We start from the raw sequence: 26,172 nt of genomic DNA, 5'->3' as shown, positions 1-26,172 counted from the left end.
GGCGCAGTAGCCTGACCCCGCGCGGTCCGTGTGCCTTTGTTGCCAACTGCTGTTCACCTTCGCTTCTTTACTGGTTCTTGGCAGTGTTCTTTCTGGGCTTCTTTCCTGCGCGAGTCCATTTGACGTGGTTCTTTGTTTGCCAAGTAAAGGAGAGGTGTATCGCACAGGCGCACCTGTAGCATACACCTTATTACATTTCTCTTTTGTGGGTTTACGTGTATTTATGGCGAATGGTGGGTGTTATTCACATTTGTACGAGCAAAGGTACTCCCCCCCCCCTCATTTGGATAGAAAAGTTACATTAACTTGCCCCCCCCCCCCAGCCCCCCGCAAAAAAAAAAAAATCCTGGGTACGTGCCTGCTAAGAATGCAGTCTGGAAAAGACTAGCTGTCCAGGTAAGAGGTAGCTTGTATACAGGTTCGCCAGCACGTTACGTCTGCTAGTTTTCGTGACGGCCAAGGCGAATTTCTTTCCATGTCGGCTCCCATCGGGAACTGCTTCGAAGTGCCCAGTCACAGAGAGCAGGTACAGGGCGGTTTTATAGGCGGAGCTTGCAATGAATTATCGGGCTGCCACGGTGTATAACAGCTGAAACGCTGCAAGTGAGAAGTACAGCTAAAGGAGAACAGGATCGAGGGCATAAATTCTGACGAATTTCGTTAACCCTTTGAATCCCCCCCCCCTTCCCCAGAACACGAGCCATACTCGATCGTGCTGCCAATTGGGGTCAATGTTGCCAAGGACGCCATGTACCACGCATGCAGGCCACTCTTTTCGTTGCGTTAGTCTCCGTGAATGCGTCAAGCGCATCATATCATACGAATAGCCTATGCTGGCGAGTTTGGGCACCCGTGCACATTATTTTGCAATTTACATTTGTTTATGGTGTTATGTGTTGAGCGAATACTACCGAAGACGCTTATATATAGCGAGGTAAGCTGCCGTTATCTAAACACGATACGCTATTCAGTGTTTTCATTGAGTACCATAATTCGCGAGCTATGCGCATAATAATGTTTCGTTGTACAGTGTATATGAACTCTCATTAACGAGGGTGCCTATGGGTCACTTTTTCTGGTTCAGTATGTTTTCTCATCTTTACAATTATTTTTTTTTGTAGACTTAGTTTGTGTGTTTACGACATGTGCGCGCGTATTTCTCGTCTGTCTATCTGGAACCGGCTTTAACGTTGCCTACATTCCATTCGTTGTGAAGTTGATAAACAATACAAAGAATAGAGCACATATTTGTTATTTTTTGTATTAGAATGTTACGTGTGAAACCTCTAGGAAACAAAAAAGAATATTCAAATTTCTCGTTGTTTTCCCGGAAACATTTAGGGAGTGAAACTGTCTCACAACAATCATAGGCTACGTTGGACGGTTTATTTCTATCACGAGGAGCACACCTCGACGATGCGTGCGATGAGCTGGACGGCGCTCTGGACGATGACCACGGGCCAGGGTAAGTCACGTGCCACTCCACTCCAACAGACAATGCGGTGCTGCGGGTTCCAGTAATCGCTCGCCGACCAAGGCATCGCGCTGGTCATCATCAGAAAACTGCCTCCGAATACCACCAGGTTGTCCCTGAGCAGTCAAGTGAAACACTCCTATTTTTAACCGGTGATCGGAAATGAGGTTTCAAGCCTTCCAAACACACACACACAAAATTGTCATATTATTTATAGCAGGACGCCATCTTATTTGTATTCACATGTACGCTAAGGAAAATATTGAGTCGAGCTATAAGTCGATAAATCATTCGTCTAGACGTCTATCATCGTTTTTAGGTGTGCCAATATACCACTTATTAGCGTACGAAACTGCCGTCGAAGGTCCGGCTAATGCTCTTCAATTTGAAATACCCGTGCCCGAAAGGACGAGTTGGGGGAATCGCCACGTGACTTATGCCGCTCTTTGCGACTCAGCCAGTGCTGACGTCATCAGGGGTGCCATAGCCCACAACCACGATGGAAGAATACTTTCTTCCACCGTGCCCACAACAGCTGGCGCCACTGCGAGTTTTCATTTTCGTCATTTTTCTCGCTTACAAAAACACTGTTCACGGTATGCAAATGACGAATTTCCCACTATACGGAAGTCTAATCTTTCCATCCAGCTCGACCCAATCGTTTCCTTTAGCGTTTCTTTAGGCACCGTATATCTTACAAAACGTCTCTCCGCTCGACACTTCGCCTCAGCACTATGGATGAATGAAGAGCTTGACTGCCAGACAGGATTAAGTGAGCTACACTCTTAAACAAAATTGAATCCTTTGGGTCGTATCTTGCCACACAACGATAATCGTCATCTGTCTTGCCCGCATTTCCTTTCTTTACCGCTGCGTGCCCGGTTCCAAGTCACGAACGGCATGCGCGTTATCAGCATGACAGGGCATTCTCGATAGGAAAGTAGCTGCCGCGGCGTTTTCAAGATAGGAAACGCAAGCAAGGCAGATGACTATTATCTTTGTGCCCTCTAAAAAAAAGTTTACACCCTTTGAGGTCTATATCTGCCACACAACGATAATCGTCATCTGCCTTGCTTGCGTTTTTCCTTTCTTGAAAACGCCGCGGCCGCTACTTTCCTGTCGGCAATGCTATGTCATGCTGATAACTCGCATGCCGTTCGTTAAGGCCGATCCACACGACGGACCAAGTCCGCGGGCTGCTCGGTCACGTGATGCGACGTCACGGCCCGCCGCGGTCCGGTCCGGCCGGCGCAGAGCACATCCACACGGCGGACCGCCATAGCAGACGGCAGGGCAGGCCAACCAGCTACACTCTCGGCCCGGGTGTTATCATTGTTATCGTTCCGGCTCGAGTCCCACAAAGCCGGGAACTGCTCAACGAGGGATACAAAATAAAAAACCTCCTCGTCACTCCAAGAGCACACGGTATTTAAAAAATATATCTGCTGCCCGCACGTGTAGGCGGTACGGCGGACATGAAACGACTGACTTTTGCTGAGCCGAAAACTAGATTGGATTAGGCTGAAGACACTTTGTTGCCCGACAACATTCGTTGGCTACGCCAAAATCGCTGCGCTTTGCGTGCGGTCCGCGCCAAAACTGAAGCGGGAAAAGCCTCGGCAATTTGTTGGACCGCAAGGGCCGCGGTCTTGCGCGGGCCAACGGCGGTACGCGCGAACTGGTGACGTCCTATCACGTGATGCGCGGACCGCGGTCCAAAAGAGCAATTCGGTCCGTCGTGTGGATCGGCCTTTACTGGGAAGTACCGGGCTCGCAGCGTCAAAACCCGCCGTGGTTGCTCAGTGGCTACGGTGTTGGGCTGCTGAGCACGAGGTCGCGGGATCGAATCCCAGCCACGGCGGCCGCATTTCGATGGGGGCGAAATGCGAAAACACCCGTGTGCTTAGATTTAGGTGCACGTTAAAGAACCCCAGGTGGTCAAAATTTCCGGAGTCCTCCACTACGGCGTGCCTCATAATCAGAAAGTGGTTTTGGCACGTAAAACCCCAAATATTATTATTATTATTCGCAGCGTCAAAGAAAGGAAATGCGGACAAGACAGATGCCGCTTATTGTTGTGTGGCAAAATACGACTCAAAGGGTGTAAACTTTTCTTAGAGTGCGTGGCAAATATACACCCCAAAAGGTGTGCGTACATTTATCTAATAGTGTCTCTCTAAGTGTAAGAGTATCCGTCCGTCCGGTCTGTCTGTCCTTGGATCGTATACAAGCTCACAGCATCTTCAACAACGTGGTGACAGGGGCCACGCACATACTTTACTGCGATAGAAATCATATACGGTCGCTCGAGGCGCGTTTGCGCCGTCGCCGTTATCGTGCTGACATGGTATTGGCCCGAGCATAGAAGGCCGTAATGTCTCTAGAAACGGGTAGCGCATATGCCTGTAAAAGCGACGCAATGGAGGTGCCGTCACGTTGCGCTCATACGGCTCTGCCGACCCCGTGCCTGGGCGGTGTTGTGGCTGCCGCTGCTGGTGGCCTTTCTTGAGCGCCGTGCGCTAACCGCACCGTCGGAGGCGTCGAAGCAGAACGCACTGTGAAAGTTAAATTTTCATCCATTAGATGCTCTGACGAGCGGCGATAGTTTACTTTGGCTCTCACCTCATGTACCTTCGAGATGCGACCCCGAAACACCACTGAAGCGCTGATCCTGTTCACGCCATGCAGCTTTCTGTGACACCTTCAGCACAGCGCTACAGTCTTAGGCAAATGTACACCCTTTGGGATGTAAATTTGCCGCGCAACAATGACCGTCATCTGCCTTGTTTGCATTTCCTTTCTTGAAAACGCTGCGCTCGCTACACTCTTAATTAAAATTACACCCTTTTGCCACACAACAACACTCTAAAAACAGTTGCGCCCTTTGAGGTGTATATTTGCCCCACAACGATAATCATCATCTGTCTTCTCCGCATTTCCTTTCTTTAACGCTGCGAGCCCGGTACTTTCCAGTAACGAACGGCATGTGCGTTATCAGCATGACATAGCCTTCCCGATAGGAAAGGCTATGTCATGCCTTTCCACACAGGAAAATACAATCTGCATTGTCGAACGTTTCTGTATATACTACACTACCAAACACAGTCCAAAACAGAACGTCCCCTCTTTTCGTTTTCTCAGATAAAATATTCCGCCGCAGCGTTCATGACGTGTGCTCGAATGCGCTGTGGTCGAAGGGCTTTTTTAAAGCTACTCCGCGCACTCGAACACTTCGAAGAGCGTTGTTTAAACGCAGCGTCTTTCTTACACGTTCCGCGTCGTCGTGCCGGAGAACAGTAGTCGGTCCCGTTGTCCCGTTTGTGAACTTAAGCCTTAAAAAAAGACCGCCACTCACTTTACGCTGTAGTGGAATACCGGCGCCATGAGCATGAGCAGGGCGTAAACGACGAGCCCGCAGACCAGAAGGAAATCAATTCCGCTAAAAGAACGGGGGAAAAAAGAAGGGCGAAAAATTCAACGGGCACTTAGTTATCCCTACGTGGATGAACGCGAAAGCATTGCACCAGAGGTCGAGGGTTCGACCACCGCTAACGGTGGTTGGTTCGAGTGCCTTAATTAACGATATCTTGATTAACTCCGTCTTAATTAACTTGCCTTACTTAACACCAAAGGCTTCGACACTCACCAATGGTCGTGGGTTCGAGTGCCGTAATCAACTCTATTTTAATTAAACATGTACCTTAAGAGGAAGCTTTAGCTCGGGCCCAACTCCGATGTGGCCTATTCAAATACATGTAAAACGCAAAAGCGCTTTTGTGAGATAAGCCCCAGATCGATTTTAATGAAATTTGTAGCATTTAAGAGAAATAGTTAAATTCTAGTAGCTGTTGCAAGGGGAATTTCGATTTAGGGCCTGTATATTGTTAAAGAATTTTTAAAAAATACCATGTTTGAAAAAAATAGACGCACGAAGTTTATAAATTAATAGCTCTGAATCACCAACAGATATAGCGGTTTTTTCTGCAAACGCTATCCATTAAATCATTCAAAGCGGACAAATTCCGTGTGTCAATTTATGTCTTACGCGAATTTCTTACGTTGTGTACAAGGGTACTGCAAAAGCTGTATTTTCATATTACTGATTTTTTTTAGATTCACATGTAACATATCAATTTTGTCCGCTTTAGATGTACTATCAGATACAATCAATAGAACTGGGATATCATTTTTTCTTGCTAAGTTAGAGAGTTCTAAACCTAATGCTTCGTTTTCTGAAAATGTTCAATACTTGCCAATTTTTCATTAAAAAACTGACAACCTAAATCGAAAAATCGAAACCAACACTCACTAGATTTTAAGTTTTTCTTTCAAGTACGACAAACCTCGTCGAAATTGGTGCAGTCGTTACCGAGAGAAACGAATTCTCCTTTTACATGTATTTAGATATAGGAGCCCCCGAGCTAAAGCTTCCCCTTTGTTAGCTTTACCTTAATTGACTTCGCCTTAATTAACACCAAAGGTGGTGGGTTCGACTTCCACCAAAGTTCGACGGTTTGACTCTCGCCAAATCATTATTTCCCACAAACTCTTTCATGAAATTACAAATGTCATGGTTTCGAGCGCCTTAATTAACTCTGTCTTACTTAACTGTGCCTTAACTAACACCAAAAGTCGTGGGTTCGACTCTCACCAGTGGACGTGAGTTTGAGTGCCCGTAGTGAACACTATCTTAATTAAACCTGCCCTAATTCATCATCATCATCATCAGCCTGGTTACGCCCACTGCAGGGCAAAGGCCTCTCCCATACTTCTCCAACAACCCCGGTCATGTACTAATTGTTGCCATGCCGTCCCTGCAAACTTGTTCCGCCCACCTAACTTTCTGCCGCCCCCTGCTACGCTTCCCTTCCCTTGGGATCCAGTCCGTAACCCTTAATGACCATCGGTTATCTTCCCTCCTAATTACATGTCCTGCCCATGCCCATTTCTTTTTCTTGATTCCTAATTACCTTTGCCTTAACTGACGTCATCAACTGCCTCGATTAGCTCACTTAGGACCATGTTGGCTGGAATTTCCGCCTCATGAGCCGCATATTGCTTTCGCATTAAAACGTCAAGGTTAATGTTCTTACCAACGTAGAATGCGTGATACTTTTGAGATGCAGCGATGAGCAAGTATAGAAAACAAAAAACTGAAGTTGCTCCGCATGTTCGCTCTCTTCGTCCGCAACATTAGTGCGCTTACACGTACAGCACGCTGTAAAATGTATACGCAGCAGAACTATGGGGTTTTACGTGCGAAACCCATGATCTGATTATGAGGCCCGCCGTAGTGGGGGACTGCGGAAATTTAAACCACATGGGGCTTTTTAACGTGCACCTCAATTTGAGTACACGGGTGTTTTCGCACTTCGCCCCCATCGAAATTCGGCCGCCGTGGCCTGGATTCGACCCCGCGACCTTGTGCTTCGCAGCCCAACACCATAGCCACTAAACAACCACGGTCGGGGATACATTGCCACGTGGATGCCCCCCTTTAAAGGAGCACTGGCGCGTACACTTTCGACTTGTGCCTTGTTAGCGTCGAACGAAAATTCGAGCGTTATAAACGTTAGACAGAATACTGGCAAGGGTTTGACTGTCCTGAACAGTGTATTGTAATACTCGCTTCTACGCACCACGGGCTCATATTCGCAAAGCTTTATGTTGTCGTAAGGGCCGTTGGTCATCGCTGGAAATTTTACGCACTTGAAAGTTCACAGGTTGACGCGTATGCTAAATAGCAAACCTAAGTCAGCGTAGACTGCTAGATACGTTCTTTAAATAACCGTAGTTTTATTTGTTTGCAAGAAATACGAACGATTCTTAGTAAAGAAAACGAACGCCACGCATTATTTTCTCGAATTTCACGCCCAGACCTAAGCGCCACCACGTCAGCGCGACGTCGTGGATTTCGAAGTAATTTCTCTCATATGGGCTGTTTTCGCGTAGGGAAAGATCTCTAAACTTACTTGGTCAATTTTTTTGTTATCTTCAATGCTCATGCATGTTCCATCGTTACCGATAAACAAGTAATTAGACACCAGTAGCTAGCTGTCAAAATCGTTGAAGTCACGGCCAGCTGTTGCGGGAACTTGACATCAGCAGGGTCATCCGCACTTCCTTTTTCTGTCTACTCTGGCTCATCAAGCTGCTAGTGTCGGTATAGAAGGGGTCGTTTAGCTATAGCAGAAGTGCCCTAAACTAATGCAACTTAGCAACACTACTCTGCACCAGAGGCTTTCACAGATCTAGTTGGCCGAGATTTCGTACACGCACCTTACGGGTCCTAGCTTCCTCAACTTCTTGCCCGCCGCAGTGCGAATGCTCCGGTGATCCTCCGCGCTCTGCATGACATCGCTGTAGAATGATAGAGCAGCGTGTTACACTAAGCTTTACCAGAGTACGTTCACTACACTAATGGTAGTGTCAAGATTATAGGTGTTGCGTCAGAAATAGGAGTAAACTGAGAAAAAATAAGCTCGTTGTGTAAAGCCACAATGTTGCGTCGAGCCATGTACTTCCAGCAACTATCATTCTATCGTCTGTCTATGCTGCAGCACATCTGCCGATGTGAATCGGTAGGCCTAACACCAGCCATTAGGCCGATATACAGGGGTTTACGGGAACCTGACGAAAAACAAGTCAAGTTCTGCTTGTCGCGGGAACAAAATGTGCTTGTCGTGTTGCTTGCTAGCCGACAGGGCTGAGCGAAACTGACTGCACTGGTTAGGTTGACCCAGCCCGAGCCATATGAAGACCACATGCATACGCGGGGACGGGTCGAGTCCGGGGGTTCGCGCATCCATGTGCTATTAAACAGACACGTTGTTTTACTTCTTGCCTCGACGCAGGCTGTGCCAACATTCACGACTCGTCAGGTACGACGAGTCCGTGCAAGACAGAAGTTTGTGTCTGAGATAGACGTCTGACTCGACCTGTTCCTGTCGTTTTCATGTAAAAGAGGGTAGCGATAGAGAGTTTTGTACAGAAATTACTCGATGGAACCCTAGCGCTTGTACCCGCGGTAGCTTCCAGCATATGACGGTTCAGCCATCATGGTAATGGTGGTTAGTAGAATAAAACTTGCATAATCTTCGTTCTTCTACGTAGCTTGAAACAGCATCATGACTTCGCCAGGTGGTCGTTTGAATTCAGCATCATGTTGCGTCATAAACGTCACAATTTGCAACAATTACGCATATACGCAGAGACTAATTGCTTTGCTGCGTCTAAAAGAAAGTATCAGTATTTTTGAATTCAGACTAACTGCAATAAGTAACGTTGCGGGTACGCCTGAAGCCACAAGCACGTACAACAGAAAGATCTATGTGCTAACCATCATTTCCATGTTATAATTAAACGATAGCCGCGCCAGCGCTTCCTGCTTAATTATTTAGATTATTCTCGGCGGTTCGGCCAACGTCAGTCGACTAGTTGGCAGCCCACGTACGCAACGTCCATGGTACTAGTTCGGGTTTACGTTATACATATTGCGGGCTGCTCGCACGAAACAGTTTTCTCATGGGTAATAATTTACTCAGCAATAAAAAGGTACACCAGGGATTTAACCTTGGAAGGTATTCCGTAAGAGTCCACCCAGTGGACATGTCCGTTTCGTCTGTTGTTGAAGTTCTGATTGGCTGGACTGGGCAGCGCGACTGCTGCAGCGACGCGCCACAGCCAATCAGCCCTTCAGCAGCAGACGAAATTGACATGTCCACTAGGTGGACTCTTACACAATACCTCCCCTGGTGCCACGCTGCGCCCAGGGACGCTGGAGACATGCACGCGTCGGGTCAACGTACTTACATGGGCACTCAAAGAAACCTTGCGCGTCTGGCTCGCTCATTTGCATGGAGACAAAACGAAACCAGCAGCCCGTAGCCAGAGGATAACGGATAATTCGAGCCCCGCTATACGCTGTTCCCTTAAGCAAGCGCGCCGCGCCAGCTCGCAGTGTGTCAAAACGGATACCGCTGTAGTTATCGGACGGTGCATCTTTGTTTGATTGCATGCCTCGAGCGTGCCATACCATAGCGCTACGCTACGCTACGCCATTACCATAGCGCTACGCCAGCGCATATTGAGAGGCTGTATATTCATCCGTTCCGCGCCATGGAGTAATCACGGCGATGACGATATCTGACTCGGGTCCAGCTTCGGCCGTGCACGGGCGCCGTTTTCTTCGCCGAGATGCGGCGGAAATCCATTGCAAGACGCTTCAAATCCGATTCAGAGAAAGCACGCACCCGCCGTGGTTGCTCAGTGGCTATGGTGTTGGGCTGCTGAGCACGAGGGCGCGGGATCGAATCCTGGCCACGGCGGCCGCATTTCGATGGGGGCGAAATGCGAAAACACCCGTGTGCTTAGATTTAGGTGCACGTTAAAGAACCCCAGGTGGTCAAAATTTCCGGACTCCTCCACTACGGCGTGCCTCATAATCAGAAAGTGGTTTTGGCACGTAAAACCCCAAATATTATTATTATTATTAGAAAGCACGCGCTATAGCCGAACGGTGAGTCAGTTTGTGGAGCTGCGAGAGAGAAGGAAGCGAGGGCAGAGGACAGCTGTCGGTGACGAACCGATTAAACGCCGCCGCATTATGCAGCGTTGTGGTATCACGACTTGAAAGTGCACGCCCGGTAAAAAAAAAATAGTGCAAGCTACGAAAGCGATCGCTACAGCCGCCGTCGCTTGCAAGGCAGTCCTACACGAGCACATCAAGTTCTTCTGCGCTATATGTGATAGGATGCTGCCACTGTTTGCCTCTCGACTCAAATGTGCAACTGAAGGCGCCGCTAAGGAATGCAAACGCTGCCGCGTCGCCAAAATCGACGTGAGACGCACAAAGCGCGATAAGCGCAACGGCACAATTACGAAACCGTCTAAAACGTCCGAGCCTACGCCGCGGCAAAAGCGCGCTGACGGAAGCTGCATAGCGCTCGCGCGACTGGAAACTGGTCGAACCTGGCAATTCCTCCTACGTGGTCGGTGGGAGCATTTCTGGGCGCTCCAAGTCGGATTTCGGCGATCTGAAGGAACCAACCGGATGTTGCACTGGGACTGCTCTTTTTCGACCACACGTACAAAATGACTACTTATGCAGCGCTTCGAAACGACCACGCGAAGTCGCCATAGCCGCGTTGCCGTTCTTTGCGACCGATGACTTTCTCGTCACGACGAGGGACACGGCGGGTGTCAACGAGTCAATGGCATCCAGTAGTGGGCGGCGAGCGACAACTTGCACTGAGGAAGTGGACGGGCCAAATTATAGGGTTCGTGCTTTTGTTCCGTTTGTACGAGGGATTCACCATCACCCTTACTAAGCGCTTTAGATCAGGTTGGCTACTTTTTTCTGAGCGTGGGCGTGTCCCGAGCTCCCAGCATGCGGTAGCTCGCAAGGAACCTACTGTTAATAATGCGACGACTGCAAGTACACGCGCTGTTGGTTATATTCTTCGACAGTGACGCGCGCCCTCATGTATATACACATCAAACAAACGCGCTGTTCAAACAAATGCGCGCACTTCGAGACAGCGGTGTCCGTCTTGACAAACTGCGAACTGGCACCTTTGCATCATATTAGCAGGTCGAGAGCTCCCCGTGGCTCACTGAATACAAGGGGATGGTTTCGTCTTGTGTCCGGGCGGATGAGCGAGCCAGCAGTAACATGTCACTTTCAGTGCCCGATGCATGCTTGCCTGTAGCACTGCTGGATCAGTTAATCAATCAATATAATAATCAATGTAATCTAATCAATGATGCATAGGAAGAAGATAGCTACAGATGAGGATAGATACAGACAAGATCGATACAGACAAGGACGAAAAGGCACAGACCCGGAATACCGGAACGTGGAGTCATTTTCACTGTTGTATAAATTTACCCGTGGGTATACAGCACTTCATTCAAGCGGTCCCGTGATGTTCTTTGCACTATGTGATGATTTATGAAATTGCCTGTGGCAGATAAAATTATTGTCCTTGAGCTGAATTTCTTGAAGACGCGGACATTAGTTGCACGACAAATCGAAGTGAATGTTGGACTGATTGACACAATTAGGAGGAACGTAGCAGGACTTGTAGAGCAGTAGCGTTATATTAAGATACTATAATGTGAGCTCTACGAGGCATTTTTATAGCTCTATCAATTAGCACGCAGTAGCTTCAAATCAATGCATCTGCAACATAAGGCCACGACTAATGGCGAGTAAGTTCTGTCAAGTTTTGAGCATGCGTGTCGTGTATTCTGTCTACTCACCTGCTGCGTAAGTGCTGTAAGTAGAGCAGCAGACAGCTGCAGACGGTGGACAGAAGTGCCGTAGGCGTGCTCAGGACAAACCACATCAGAAATCCACGGGGCCCGGGTTTCCTGCGTCAGTGAGCGATACGGTTGCCTTTTGTACTGTGCCGACTTAACCTTACACCACTTTTGTGTTTCGCGCTATGCAGTGCCTCTTGTGACGACTAGGAATAAGGAGCGTTCGCTCAAGAGGGGCAGACGTACGCACATTATTTTGTAGCACGGGAAGAATAAGATCTACCGAGCGGCTCGGTTTTGCTTACAACTACATGAAGCCAACGGACAATGAAGGCAGGGAAAGCATACAGGAAATTAACCACTATTGTTAAGTGAACTGTAGAAATAGCAATTAAGAAAAAAGGAAATGGAAGTGGAACGAAAAGACAACTTGCCGTAGGCAGGAGCCAGAACCGAATCTTACTGATTACGCCTGCGATGTTTTACCATCAATCGAGCTTCCCCGCCTGCCGTCCTTCCGTCCGCTTCCTTTGGTATTTGTGCATGCGTATACTACATCCATACCCGAGGGCGTCAGGCGCCCAGCCGCAAGAGTGTATGGAATAAAATTAAGGACTAAATTATTGTCTCTTTTCCCAAAAATATGACTTCCGAATAGGAAGGCTGCCGCCTCCCATGGCCATCGCTGCACAACTTCTTTCTCAACTGGAGAACTCAATCACCAACGCAAGCAGTGTGGCTCAAGGGCTGCAATTTGATTTGGCGAATGGCGCTTCGCAAGAGTCAACACAACACATGATGTTATGAATGTGTTTTCTGGGTAGTTTTCGTCTTTTATCGAGCGCAATGCACCAAAATGGAAAGAAGTCACGTTCACGCTACGGCCCAATAACTTATACACATATTGGTGGATGTGGCCAACACCAGGAGGCGCGAGCGGCATTGTAACGCACGGTACGTGGAAAGCTCTGCGCGCTGTACGAGATTTTATACGGGACTTAAATGTTCCCATGGTAGATAAGCTGGCTGCAGCGTCCAAACACTGCGGATCAACTTAGAGAGAAAGACTTATCGCGCGTAACCACGGATTTATTCTCATACCCTTTTTGGGCCGTTATGAACCAAAGGAAGACTGACGTAGCAGAGTAAAACGGACACTTCAAGCAAACAACGGTTTATGGTATATGACTAAATTCTGCACGTTCGCTTCCTCACCACTCTCGTTTGATCCTCACAAGATGGCGGACTTCACCCTAGAAGCTGCAATAACGCAGCCGCCAGTTCTTACTGTATCCTCGCTGCTTGCAAGCCTGTACTTAGCTCAGTGGTGCTCCGACTTGGAGGTCGGCCACCTTGTGTAGGGCGAAAAACACATACTTCCAGTGTTTGGCCCATCTTTTATGCCGAACAAGGTATCTCACTGTAACCAGCTGCCCGACAGGCCTTCTTGTCGTCGTCAGGGCAACAACTGTTACCCTGAGTTGTTCCCTTGAAAAAGACAAGTGCTCTTGTCGAAACGTTGTCTACTGAGACAGAACTTGTTCAGGTAATGTTGGTGATACCCTTATTAGCCTCAGCAGATAGACCTGAGGGCGAGGTCGAGTTAATCGAGAACTTGCGTCGTGGGAATACAGAACATGGAGAATCGGCTCTCGAAAATGACAAAATATGGCAAATCAATGCTGACTTGCCGCACTTTGACGACCTGTCGAAGCTTGAGATGGCCGTTATTATGCGTTCACCAGAATGTAATCATATGCATTCTCCGTCATCGGAACGTTCTACATTCTGGTTTCCTTTGTAGTTTCGTGCTACATTCGGGTGGATGGCAACTTTCTCTTTGATGAATCTTCCTTCACCTTGTTGGCGTGTGCAGAACAGATTTGCCTTGTTGAGCGTCCCCGTGCTTCGAGTTGTCGACTAATTCCACCTCCTGTTGTGATCCACTAGTCTCCTGGTTAGCTCAGATAGCCCAGCGACCGCCCCGAAAAAGCGTTCGTCCAGTGTTCGAATCCTGGCTGCAGGGCAAAATTTTCTTCCACTCTGAAGTTTTTTTTTCTGAGAAACCCGTATGGGTTTAGTTTCTTTTGTAGTTTCGTGCTATACATTCCGGTGGATGCCAATTGCCCCTTTCATGAGCTTTTATCCCCCCCTTGCGGGATTCCGCAGAACTTATTTGCCATATCCGGACTACGGTGGTCGCAACTGTGGCCATATACGTTGTCGCTCACACGATGCGGTGCGCGAAGAGCGCTTCCTTGGAGGGGATGGTGAATGCGCTGCACAGGCTTGCAGTCACTGTGACCAGCGAAGAGCACAGCACGAAGGCCGCCCGCATGGAGTTTCTGGCGCTGCAAGCACGAAGCATAAGATCAGCAACAGAAAGGTCGCAATATGGGTGTGAAAACTACAAACAGGGAAGACACGGGAATTACGCGGTTTGTTAGAGGCCGTGATTAACCTTACAAGATAAAACAGAGATGGGTAGAATGGCGTAGATTGCACTAGATTTAGTAACGCTATAATTAGCCCATTCGGCTAGGTTTCACGCCGGCCCGATTCGAAGGGTCTGTCATTAGCAATCATCATGATTTATCATGGCCATTGATTCGTCAGCGGGAATTCAATCTCGCCAGCCGAAGGCCGCAGATATCAATCACGAAGCGACCACTTCAGAAAATGAGCCTTTGACGCCGTGGTTTCATTCACTTTCTTTTTTGATAGCAAACCTCACAGTTACATGAAGCCGTCAACACGACTGTCACGTTTTGCATGGGAGAGAAAACAACCGAGAAAAACATTCCACTGTGCTAGTTTGTTAAAGGGTTTCTCACCAGACCTTGCTTGAAATTTCAGCTATAGCGTTACAGTCGGAAATAGCCAAGAATAACAGAAAGAAAGTGTTTCAGTAATAGCGAATTGTACAAATTATACATGTGAAGAAGAAGCATTGTTGCTAAAACATTGCATCTCCAAAGAAGCTACTAGTTCCTTTGCATCATTTCTGTGCGACCATGCCTCGTATCACCTCAAACTTCAGGCCATTGACTTCTGTAGATGCGTGCAATCTACCAAGCTAGTTTATGTCCCTTTAGTGTCCGATTATGCATTTCTTAAACTGATATTGGCGTTTGCTAATCCATATGCATACTTTGTGCACTTGAACGAGGAAATCACACACAAGAAGAAATATTACTACTAGAGTTTGTCACAATGTATCGGAGATTTCTATAACGAACTATTATTGTAGTACAATATTAGCAACAACCTTGTGGCATCTGACCTTTGTAAATTTGCAATCCTAAGAGGTGATAGGCTATGGTAAATAGTTGTTTTGAAACTGTCTGCATGCCTTTTATATCATGCTGCCGGCCTTCGGTGATAGGTTTCAGAAGTGAAGCACAGAAGCCTAATCCCGGCGTGCTGCAACATGCGGACATTTTCAAAATTTCAGGTAAAGCCAGTAGCCTTTAGCAACAAGGCTATAGACTACTGGCCTTACCTGAAGTCAGACTGGCTGGAACTGTCGTTTCGAACTTTGCTTTTCATTGCACATTTTTTCTCAGTCGAATGTACCCAATGATGCAGTGGGACTTCAGTAGGACTGCAGTGGATGCAGTGGAACAGGAATCATTGTATCAGAAAGATTTAGCGCGTAAGGGGTACAGTGCGGGGTAACCTGTTCTAGAAAGTTATTAGTTAACTACTGACACGTGGGAGTTGGCGTTCATGGCTAAGATACTTCTAATTTATTTCTTTAAATGTAGCGCATAGGCTGTTTTTGTTCAGCGCCTTATGTTAGACTCCGCCTTCCTTACAGCATACTAGATTGCTTTCTTCTTGCTTTCTTCTTGATTGCATGAATGAAAATGCTATTCGAGAGTTTTAGCAGATCGTATTTCAAATCCACTCCATTTATGTGCTGCCGCTCAACCTTACCCTTTCAAGGATGCGCCGAGCATGCTTTGGCTAACCACACTGTTGATCCTTGGTTTGCAGCTATGGTTTGCAGCGCCATATTGCGGTGACACAGAAGAAAGGGACTGCTGCCTATAAATCTACAAAAACAATGATCAATTACCCCTTCCTGTAGCAAAGTTACATCGATCCTTCGCACTTTAACGAGAAAAGAAAGGAATAATTCAATTCCCAGGGATGATGATGATGATGATGAAAAACTTTATTTATCCCTCTTTTAAGGGAAGGGGGCAATGGAATAGAGGGTGGGAGGAGGAACTACTTGAAATAGGCCTCCTTTATCCTCTCAGCCCACTCCAGGATGGCCTCCTGAAGATCGGGCCTGGAGCTGCGCAAGGCAGCCTCCCACTGCTCCTCACTAGATATTAATTGCTTGAGCAAGGGGGGAAGGGGATGCTTAGGGCACCCCCACATGATGTGGTTTAAGTCTGCTCTCGGAGAGATACAGAATCTACAAGAGGGAGAAAGGTAAATGGCGGGATGAATGCGGTCGAGGAGGTAAGGGGACGGAAAGGTGCGAGTCTGCAGCTGTCGCCACAGCACTTCACACCTACGCGGGGATTTGCCCATGAGTGGCGGAAAGGTTAAGTGGTCTAATCGGTAGTGTGTGCAGATGTCGCGGTAAGTAATAAGTCGATCCCGTGCTGTAAACGCCGCCTCCTCTGTGGCGAGGTCCGTCACATCTGATGCCTGAGCCCGGACTGTAAATCCTCGGGCACTGGCATGAGCCGCCTCGTTTCCGGCAAGGCCCGCATGCGCGGGAGTCCAGATTAATGCCACAGTTTGATGGAAAGGATGGGCCAAGAGGAGAGAAAGGGCTAGCTTAGAGACCCTACCCGCTCCGAAGTTATGTATGGCTGCTTTGGAGTCGCTAACGATAACTGATGAATTTGGAATTGTGAGGGCCAGGGCTATGGCCGCTTCCTCCGCCTCCTCCGAGGAAGAGCCAGGAATGGAGGCGGCCGCAGTGACCTGGCCGTGAGAGTTAATGACTGATATTGCGTAATGATTTCTGTTCCCATATTCGGCGGCATCAACATAGAGCACGTCTTTAGAGGTGGAGAATTGTTTTTGGAGAGCCTTTGCTCGCTGCCTCCTGCACTGTTTGTGATGCACAGGGTGCATGTTTTTAGGAATTGGGGGGATGCAGAGGTTCTCGTGTATGTGATGTGGAATGGTGTATTTAGTCTAGATGATGGGTGCCGGAGTGATAGAAAGAGTTTGTAGAATGTGTCGACCTGTTGCAGTGTTAGAAAGTCTGCTATATTGGGATGTGAGGTGGGCTTCTGTGAGTTCAGTAAGTGTGTTGAAAGTTATGTACGTAGAAAGGTACGTATGGGGACCCCCAGAGCGAATTTATATATTTTGCGTAAAAGAGTGTCGATCTTACCTGATTCTGATTTAAGGAAATGTTGATAGGGTGTTGCGCATGCAATCTTACTGATAACGAAGGCCTGAATCAAGCGGAGAAGTTCGGCCTCCTTTAGTCCGCCATGTTTATTGGAGACTCGCCCTAGAAGACGCAGGGTGTGATCGACTGTGGTGTGGAGTGTATGTAGGGTATATGTGTTGAGCCGGTTGCTTTGAATGTGTAAACCGAGCACCGGGAGCCTGTCCACTCTAGTAGCGGGGATGTGGTTTAGGATTACCTCTATATTAGACATGTGTTTTCCGGCCCCCCGGTGGGATGGCAGAAGAAATAGCTCGGATTTTTGAGCATGAGCCACGACGGCGTCTGCTGCGGCCTGTAGAGTGTCTTGAATCTCTCCATCGGAGCCGCCAGTCGTCCAAAGAGTGATGTCATCGGCGTAGAGTGAAAACTTGAGATCGGGAATAGACCGCAATGCTTGCGCCATCGGCATCATAGAAAGATTAAAAAGAGAAGGGGACAGCACTGAGCCTTGGGGCGTGCCGTAGCTACCTAAAGCGTGTGAAATAGATTGCTCTGTGCCTAGGTGTATCGTTGCGGTACGGTTGGATAAGAAGGTACATATGTAGTCGTATGTCTTTCCGCCAACCCCAATGAGATTAAGCTCTCGGAGGATGGCGGACTGTGAAACGTTATTGAAGGCTCCGTGGAGGTCCAGACTGAGAATTGCTTGCCTATCTAGACTCCTATTGGCTGTAATGATGTCATGCTTGATTCGAAGCATGATATCTTGGCATGAGAGAGATTTTCGAAAGCCTTCCATTTCTGATGGATAAAGATTGTTGTCCTCCATGTATTTACTGAGTCGGTTGAGGATGACGTGTTCGAGTGTTTTACCTAGACAAGAGGTTAGTGATATAGGCCTGAGATTAGAAGTGTTGAGTGGTTTGTTTGGCTGTGGCATAAAAATTACCCTGGCATCTTTCCACGAACTAGGGAGGGTGCCAGTGTCAAAGCAGTGATTGAAGTACGCCGTGATGGCTGTGACAGAGTTGTCGTCTAGATTGCGGAGTATTTTATTGTTAATAAGCTCGGGGCCTTGTGCTGACATTGTACGCAGGGTGGCGAGGGCATGGCGAACCTCTGCTTCCGCGATAGCGGCGCTAAGTAGGTCGTTGGGTTCGCCAGTATATTTCGGCATGTCATACTTCTGAGCGGGAGGCAGTTGTTTATGGCCGAGGTCGTCGAAGAATCCGTTGAGATTGTTTTTGTGTGCATGTAGCAGTTTGTTTATGCTATGGTTGTGGTGTGTGCGCGATGTGGTAGGGTCTAATAAGTGTCGCAAGAGCTGCCATGTGCGCTTGTTATCGAGGTTGTCATGCGTGCTTTCACATACCGGGCCCCACTGCTGGCAGGCCAGTTGTGTGGCGTACTCCTGGATCTGGAGGTCTAATTTGGTAATTCTGAGTCTTAGTTTTCGGTTGAACCGTTGCCTCTTCCACCGTTTGAGAAGGGACTGTTTGGCTTCCCAGATGTCTAGAAGCTTGGAATCAACCGTAGTGAGAGCGGTTTCGGGGGGCAGAGTGGTAATGTGCGTCTGGGCATCTGAGTGTAGTTGCTGAACCCATTCTGAAATGTCTTGAATGTTTGTGGGAGCTGATATCTGGCGGGCCTCTCGAAAATTGTCCCAATTGGTAAGGCTGAGGCGTTTGGGTGCAAGGGGTTTGTGTTTTAATTGTAGTGTGATGGTAATGATGTAATGGTCGCTGCCGAGGTTAACTTGTGAGTTGTACCATGTGACGTGTTGGATTCTGTGTGTAAGCGTAAGATCGGGGGAGGTGTCCCTAGCTACGCTATTGCCTAGCCTGTTTGGTGCATCGATGTCGGTATGTAATGTGAGTCTGTGGTCTTGTATGTGGATCCATAGGGCTCTGCCCTTAAGAGTAGAAACGGAGTGACCCCACAAATGGTTGGGTGCGTTGAAATCTCCAAGGATTAGGAGGGGGTGGTTGGTGGCAGCGGCAATAGCTTGAGCGAAAAGGGAGTCAAAGCGGTGACGTTAGTCTTGTGGAGGACTATATATATTGAGAATGTAAAGGCCAGGTGCATTAATTTTGCGAGGAATAATTTCTAGAAAATCGTGCTCTATATCGACGCTGTCGAATTGGGAGTGATTGGCAGTGAGGTGCTTTTGCATAAGAATTGCCGTATCGGGCCGGGACACCTTATTGTTCTGATAGACATTATAACCTGGGAAGCTGATTAGTCCGCGAGTTTCCTGAAGCGCAATGACAGCTGGGAGATTAGAAGAGGAGGCTAGAAACTGCTGGAGGTGTGCTTTCTTTTTTCGAAACCCCCTACAGTTCCACTGCCACACTTCAAACTCGGAGCGGGTCGGGTTATTGGCCATTGTTAAGCGGAGCTGGTGGGGAGGCGGATCGAGCAGGTGCAACTATGTTAGGGTGATTCGCGGTGACTCCAGCTATCCAACTTGTAGTTTGTTGGATGTGTGCTTGTACGAATTCAATAAATTTGTCGAGCTTTTCGTTCCTGGCGGTGTAATCTGTATTGATTTTTTCAATTGCAGTGAGTATATTATGGAATTGAGTCTCCGGAGTGGTTAGCCTGTCGTTATAATTTAAGATTGTCTCGTGCAGGGTGTCCTCTGATCGCGGAGTGCTCGGAGTTTTACGTTTGCTGGGGGGAGGGTGAAGTGGTTCCCGTTCAGTGGAGGGGCTAGTGTCCATGGGGCGGTGTGAAGAGGTTAAGTTCTTTATATGACACGCGAAAGCCGTCTGTCAGAAATTTGCTATACGCTGTAGGAAGTCTGTGGAGCTACAAATTTCGAAATTTCAATCACAAAAGTGCGAGGATTGAAAGTTGTTCAAAATTTGCTTTTGTTCCATGGTTAAAAGGCTGTGCGCACTTTAGGCGCCATGCTTTATTGATGAAGCCAGTGAACTAACTTCCGTATGAGGCGGCTTGTAGGCTTTTTCAAAGTTTCAGAGAGAGCCACTAATCTGCAGCTCCAAGTCCACGTAAACTATATATTTAGATTTGCAGCAGCGCTCCAATTTCTCTGAATCGTTCGGGCGTCTGTTCTCTTTCGCGTTGGATAATCCTTGTGAAACATTATGATTCCCGTGGGCACCTGTCTGTTTTACATTAATTCCCACAGGAATCATTAAATGGATGGAAACAACTTTATTTTGAATTCGGCAAATTTGACGACCCGGGCTCAGGTCTCCCATGAGGGGACTTCGAGGTCTTGCCTCGTCGCCGCCTTTCGGGCTTGCTGGACAGCCCACTCTTGTGTCTTGAGGTTGGAGCTGCGCAGAGCGGCGGCCCACTTCGACGCAAGAGCCTCCGGAGCTACTGTCATTGCAGCTTATGTAACACGACACTCGCACAACATGTGTGACAGCGTCGCTCTAGTTTCCTGACATAATTTGCAAAGAGCAGTCGGCTATTGCGCGAGGAAAATGTGCTACAGTCGCACCGGACTGGGGAATGTTTGTGTTTGCAATTGTCGCAAGATGACTGCCTGGCGATGTTTCAGCATGGGGTGAGGTGGGGGCAGCAACCGCCGGCCTAGCTGGTAGTGCTTGGTGATGTCACTGTGCCTGACCAGGCGTCTAGAAAAGATTATGAACTTTATTGCTTATCAATTCATTTCGCGCATTTCTAGCAACAGAACTCCTCGTACGAAATTTGTTACGAACGGGCTTTTCTTCTCGAAGTGTGGACCGCTGAGATGGGCCGAATTTGCACCATTAAATGTGAATAAGGGTGGTAAATCGGTCTATAACCGACGCCCCTGCTCTAATTTTTTAATTCAAGGGTGTGAGTTTCTTTTATTTATTTACTTGTTGCGCACTGGCAATCCCAATGGAGCTATTGCAGGAAGGCACAAGAAAAAAGATAGAAATATAATTACAGATAAAGAAAGCCTCAATACGCAGTTACCGATTTTATAAAACCCTATTTCGGCTTGAGGGAGCAAAAGTCATAGGGTAAAAACATTTTGAGCAGACATAAAGCACACAACGGTCTCATGCTGTGTACCAAGGATTGCACTAGTGTATAAAATAAGTACAGAATATTAACGGTGGGAAGTACGCAAGTGATTTTCAAGTAATTTTTTAAAAAGTTACTTAACTTGTTACAACTAGTTATACAGCCGGGTAATTTATTCCATGCTCCAATTCCTTGTGGGAAGAAATAACACTTGAGACAGTTTGTGCTGAAACGATATTCTTGCAAGGTTAGCGGATGTTTGTGGCATGATTGTCCGGTTTCGCACTTCGATGTAAACCTCAGACTGTCGATCTTAAGCTGTTTACGAAGGAGTAGGAGCAGCATTTCGTGGCGTGCAAATTTCGTGACACACGTAGTTACGTACACGTGACATACAAGGTTACACACGGAGTTACACCTTTGTTCGCTCTTAGGAATGCAAGTTATTTTACAGCGAACAGCAGGGTGGCGCGCAGCGCTGAGCAACTACGAGAGCGGAACGGACATTTCGCCCTGCCATAACTCGTGACTGAGCGCTGCGTGCAAGCGCACTGGATTGTCCGTTGAGCGCTTGAGTAATGCTGACCTGAAAAATTGTCCGGTAAAACTGTCTACGCTGCAAGTTTTTATTGCTCAAAAAGACTGCTTAAGGGATACTGAAAGAGGAATTAGGGTAGAAACTCCCCACTGGAGAGTTGGCAACATGGTGCGTAGCATTCTTTGTAATCATTGCTCATGAAGCATACACTGTGTACCCTCGAAACCGACTCTACTGTTTACTCTACTGCGCCTTGAAACCGACTGCCGTATTCGAATACCGCGCCCGCTATGAAGATCTCCACACTATACTCGTTTTTACCTCCGGTCTGCTGTTTGGCAAATGAAAGAAACGTCGTGCTTTTTTTTTTCTGGCACACTTTGCCCGCCGACACGTTCGCGTGCGTTCCAACGCGTCCTCTTCAGAAGCTTCTCCCCGTTGTTGCAGACGCGCTTCTCAGGTTGCTTGCGTCTTCTGCGCGTTTCTTGACGCGCAAGCTCTCGCCTGCGTTCTAACTGCGCCTCGGTAAACGCCATATCGAAATGCGACAAGCGTCTCAACGCGCTCGCTTGACTGCGAAAAATTCATACGGATGTTCTATCCCACTTGTCAATGTATACGTCCGTGGTCATGTGGTTTCAATATCGGACTTCTGTACTAGACAAAGTTTCATACAATAACTGTAGGAAACTCTATGCTATTAGACGTCGTGTGTCCGAATGTGCATCTGTTGGAAAATTTTCTTTGGAAATATTTAATTATTTATAAAACATTACCTCGTTTAGAAATACCCTGCAATGGATCACATGCATGTCATCAATCAGGTAATCGAGAAATCTGCAGAGTACAATCAACACCTCTATATGGATTTCATAGATTATGAAAGGGCATTTGATTCAGTAGAGATACGAGCAGTCATAGAGGCATTACGTAGTTAAGAAGTAAAGGAGGCATACCTGAATATGTTAGAAAAAATCCACAAAGATTGCACAGCTACCCTGATTCTCCACAAGAAAAGTAGAAATATACCTATAAAGAATGGGGTCAGGCAAGGCGGCGCTATCTCTCCAATGCTATTCACTGCATGCTTGGACGAATTATTGAAGTTAATAAACTGGGAATGCTGTGTAGTGAGGATCAACGGCGAACATCTTGCAACCTTCGGTTTGCAGAAATCCTGTTGAGCAACACTGGGGGAGGAATTACAACAAATGATTGAGGACTTCAACAGAGAAAGTGTAAGAGTTGGGTTGAAGATTGATATGCAGAGGAGAAAGATAATGTCCAGTAGCCTGGTAAGGGAACAAGAGTTCAAGATCGTCAGCCAGCCTTTTGAGTCCGTGAAGGAGTACGTTTATCTAGGTCAATTACTCACAGGGGACCCTGATCATGACAAGGGAATTTACAGAAGAATAACAATGCATTGAAGTGCATACGGCGTTGTGGGGAACGCATACGGCGTCCTCCACAACGCCGTATGCGCCGCATGCGTTCTTTCAGGCGGCCATCATGTGCTACAGCTCACGGGAGTCCGCGGCTGGTCGCTTTAATGCGATGATGGTGTGTTGCTTAGGGAGCCGGCACTAGTGACATTGTAATGCAGGGCCCTTTTCAGCAGCAGAAGCAGCAGCGGCGGCACAGGGCTCTTCGGCCACTGACGAGGGCTCATCCAAAGTGCGATCATTTTCGTGTGTTAAAAGACCATTGGATCATCTCTTACCAGAAGCACCAGGACTCAATTTAATATCTTAAATCGAGGGAACGAAAAAGTAGGCCAAATGGTTAGTTATCTGCTCACGGGCTTTACCGTACATTCTTCGGTGAAATGGGTGGTACAAAAAGTGAAAACAAAAGCAACACATCACAATTTTATCACGAGGGAGAAGCAATGATTGCGATAGCAACACGTTAGAATATTACACTAAGTGTAAGATTCGTAGCTGCAGTAGCAATATGAATTGAAGTACACTCAAGCTATGTCAAAAACGACCTCTTGTGTATGGTGTCCTCTGAATCCTGCCCTCGGACAATTTGATTTATGTTTATCAATTAAAGCCAACGTTTTTCTTAGCGACTTTACCACCACTTTCCCATATCGGTTATGTTTCAAACCTCTTTCTTCAGCCGATCTCAGAGATTGTGCACAGCAGCGCCAACAAAATTACGTCATTTTCATGTTTAAGCTCTCGTATTGTTTCGCACCTTTAATACTTAACTCCGAGGAGACTTAAGAATAAAGGCATGCGCGTCGGTGTTTTGTTTCATGGCATTTGTTCGTGGGCTGCCATTTTCAAAACTCTGAGGAATTATTTTGCCAACAATGCGAGACCTGGTACGAGCAACTTTAGTGATAGAATTGTGTGGTACACTTAAGTGAAACTTGAGTGATGCAAGCAAAAATATGAATTATATAAAGCCTAGTACACCCGTGTCCACAGTGTTAGAGTGAGTTTTTTTTATCATTTGACGAATTTAACAAGTGTAAAGTTAGGCTACTCAAAAGGAGCCGCAAATGTGGCCGGCGACAGAAGCCTTGCAATGACAATAAAAGCCGGGAGGGGGTGGGGCGGGGGAGACACCTGAGGACCCCTAGGGAGAATACGAGTGTGCGATGAAAGAGAACTAGAATGTGCACTCACTTTTTACGTCGGATGGTATCCTTGTCTTCTGCTGGCTGTATGTTGCCGACGTCAGCTGAAAAGAGATGCAGGAACATTTTTTTTTCTTATCTGACAGTATTACAGTCTGAACGGCCTGTTTGGGGAGTTTGAAATTATCATAGGCGAGAGATTAGGAAATTTTCTGGTTGTTGTCAGTTGGAGCCCGACAAGGGCTCACTGATTAGGTTAATGATTAGGTTCACTGGTTAGGTTAATGGGACCTCAGATCCTGAACCGGCACATTGGGACATGAGGTGCACCAAGGCAAGAGAACTCTGTGTTAACGATGAAGTTTAGATATGCAAGTAGATACTGGAGAAAGAGAGATAGGGAAGAAGAAAACTAAGGAAAGGCAGGGACGTTATCCAGACCCCCGTCTGGTTTGCTACCCCACGGGGGAGAGGATTTGTCAGGAAAGGTGACAGAATACATCTGTGAGAGCATGGGCTATATTCACATATCTTTTTTTTTTTACGGCACCGTGACACCTGTTAACCAAATCGACGCAATAGAGCAGCCATAAATCTTGTGTCTAGCGTGAACTCTAAATATTCCCTATTTAATATAAAACATACGAGGCCGCCACTGTGCCTTGAGTGCGAAGTGCGGGAAGAGGGAGCTCACTTAGTCAGCGCTTGCAGGCTATTTACGCTTCAATGAACGGCCTTAATGTCCGCACGGAACATCCATCATAGACTGTCGTTTGAGCCAAGTAGAGGTCCTTGGGCCATGGATTAGTGCTACCTGTGCTTCTCGAGCAACGCAGGCACTTTTGAGTGTCTCGCGAGAGACACCGGTTTCAATCAGACGCTTCAGTCGACTGTTGAGTATTGTGTTTTGTTGAGTGGTGCGTTTTGCGTATGCTTTGTACCTGTGTGCTGTGAACTGCGCGCATCATTTCGTGTTCCCTCATACCCATCTGGAGTCGCACGCTAGACATGACGTCAGGAATGTTTTCCCAGCATTCAGTAATTCACCTTTCTCTCTGCTTGTCTTTCTAGACACCAATACTACGGATTGCTGTGCTTCAAGCAAAAGTACTTGAAGTACAGATGACCTTCCCAGCAAGGTAAGTTTGTCTTAACGTTTTCTATACATTGATACATGACACACGTTGTGTGTAATACAAAATAGAGTGTCAGTGAGGCCTGTTTATGCAGCACTTGATAGTTCATTTAGATAAAGATACAGTGTGAATGCGTGAAAGGGGAAAAAAAAAGAACGCAAAATTTAGCTACGCCTCGAAGATAAGCCGCTATCGGGGAGGACTTGCGTGAGAAACATGAGCGGGTACATTCTTGAGATCGCGAAGCAGGGAAAATAGAAAGAATTAACCAAGCTGTTCACAACCTGCCATAGTTTGCACTTCTCAGTGGATATATTTTTATTGTTCGCTCGTTTTTGTGTCGGAATGGCTGATCAGTCTAAAACGCCACACTCAAAGCCGGTGGCGTGGCGATAACAGCGTTCATCGAAAGTTGGCGTTGCGGTGGGCCGTTGGAATGATTTGGCCAGATGAGTAAACGGTTTGAGTTGCGCCAACCATTCTTGGGCGATATACGCGCAGCTGACGTACAAGAAACGAGCGACTACAAAAAAAAGAGTGCCTGAAACGAACAGCTACTCACTGAGACTGCCCTTGTCGCCAGCAGAGACGGATGTTAGCGGTCGTGCAAGCCTTGGGGACGACGGTGAATTTGTGCAAGAAACGGATACAGGGCGTCCGATGTCGAACCCCCGTCCTTTAGTCGGCGACGCTACCCTGATGCTGCGAGAGTCTGCAACGCTCGTCGGCATCGAGGGCTGCTCGATTACCGTCAGAGTCGGCGGGGCCTTGCCGACCGGCCCTCCAAGTTTGATAGCCGACGTCGGC

The 26,172-nt window shown here is 47.4% G+C and overlaps 1 protein-coding gene across 3 annotated transcripts; it reads right to left on the bottom strand.

The window, feature by feature from the left end:
• Positions 1-1,372: 1,372 nt before the first annotated feature.
• Positions 1,373-26,172, bottom strand: LOC142573952 (uncharacterized). Of its 3 annotated transcripts, XM_075683152.1 has the most exons (6): positions 25,928-26,172; positions 24,279-24,333; positions 13,969-14,088; positions 11,738-11,848; positions 7,754-7,834; positions 1,373-1,590 (listed from the first exon to the last, which is right to left on the bottom strand). In XM_075683152.1, the coding sequence occupies exons 1-6, from the start codon at positions 26,094-26,096 to the stop codon at positions 1,395-1,397; spliced, it is 732 nt and encodes a 243-aa protein (XP_075539267.1). In that variant the 5' UTR covers positions 26,097-26,172; the 3' UTR covers positions 1,373-1,394. The 3 variants fall into 3 exon arrangements, with proteins under 3 accessions (XP_075539267.1, XP_075539268.1, XP_075539269.1); XM_075683153.1 differs by lacking the exon at positions 7,754-7,834; XM_075683154.1 differs by lacking the exon at positions 13,969-14,088.

The sequence above is a fragment of the Dermacentor variabilis genome, chromosome 3 (assembly GCF_050947875.1).
Source record: "Dermacentor variabilis isolate Ectoservices chromosome 3, ASM5094787v1, whole genome shotgun sequence".
In the NCBI taxonomy this organism is placed as follows: domain Eukaryota; kingdom Metazoa; phylum Arthropoda; class Arachnida; order Ixodida; family Ixodidae; genus Dermacentor; species Dermacentor variabilis.
This window is presented reverse-complemented; position numbering and strand designations above follow the sequence as displayed.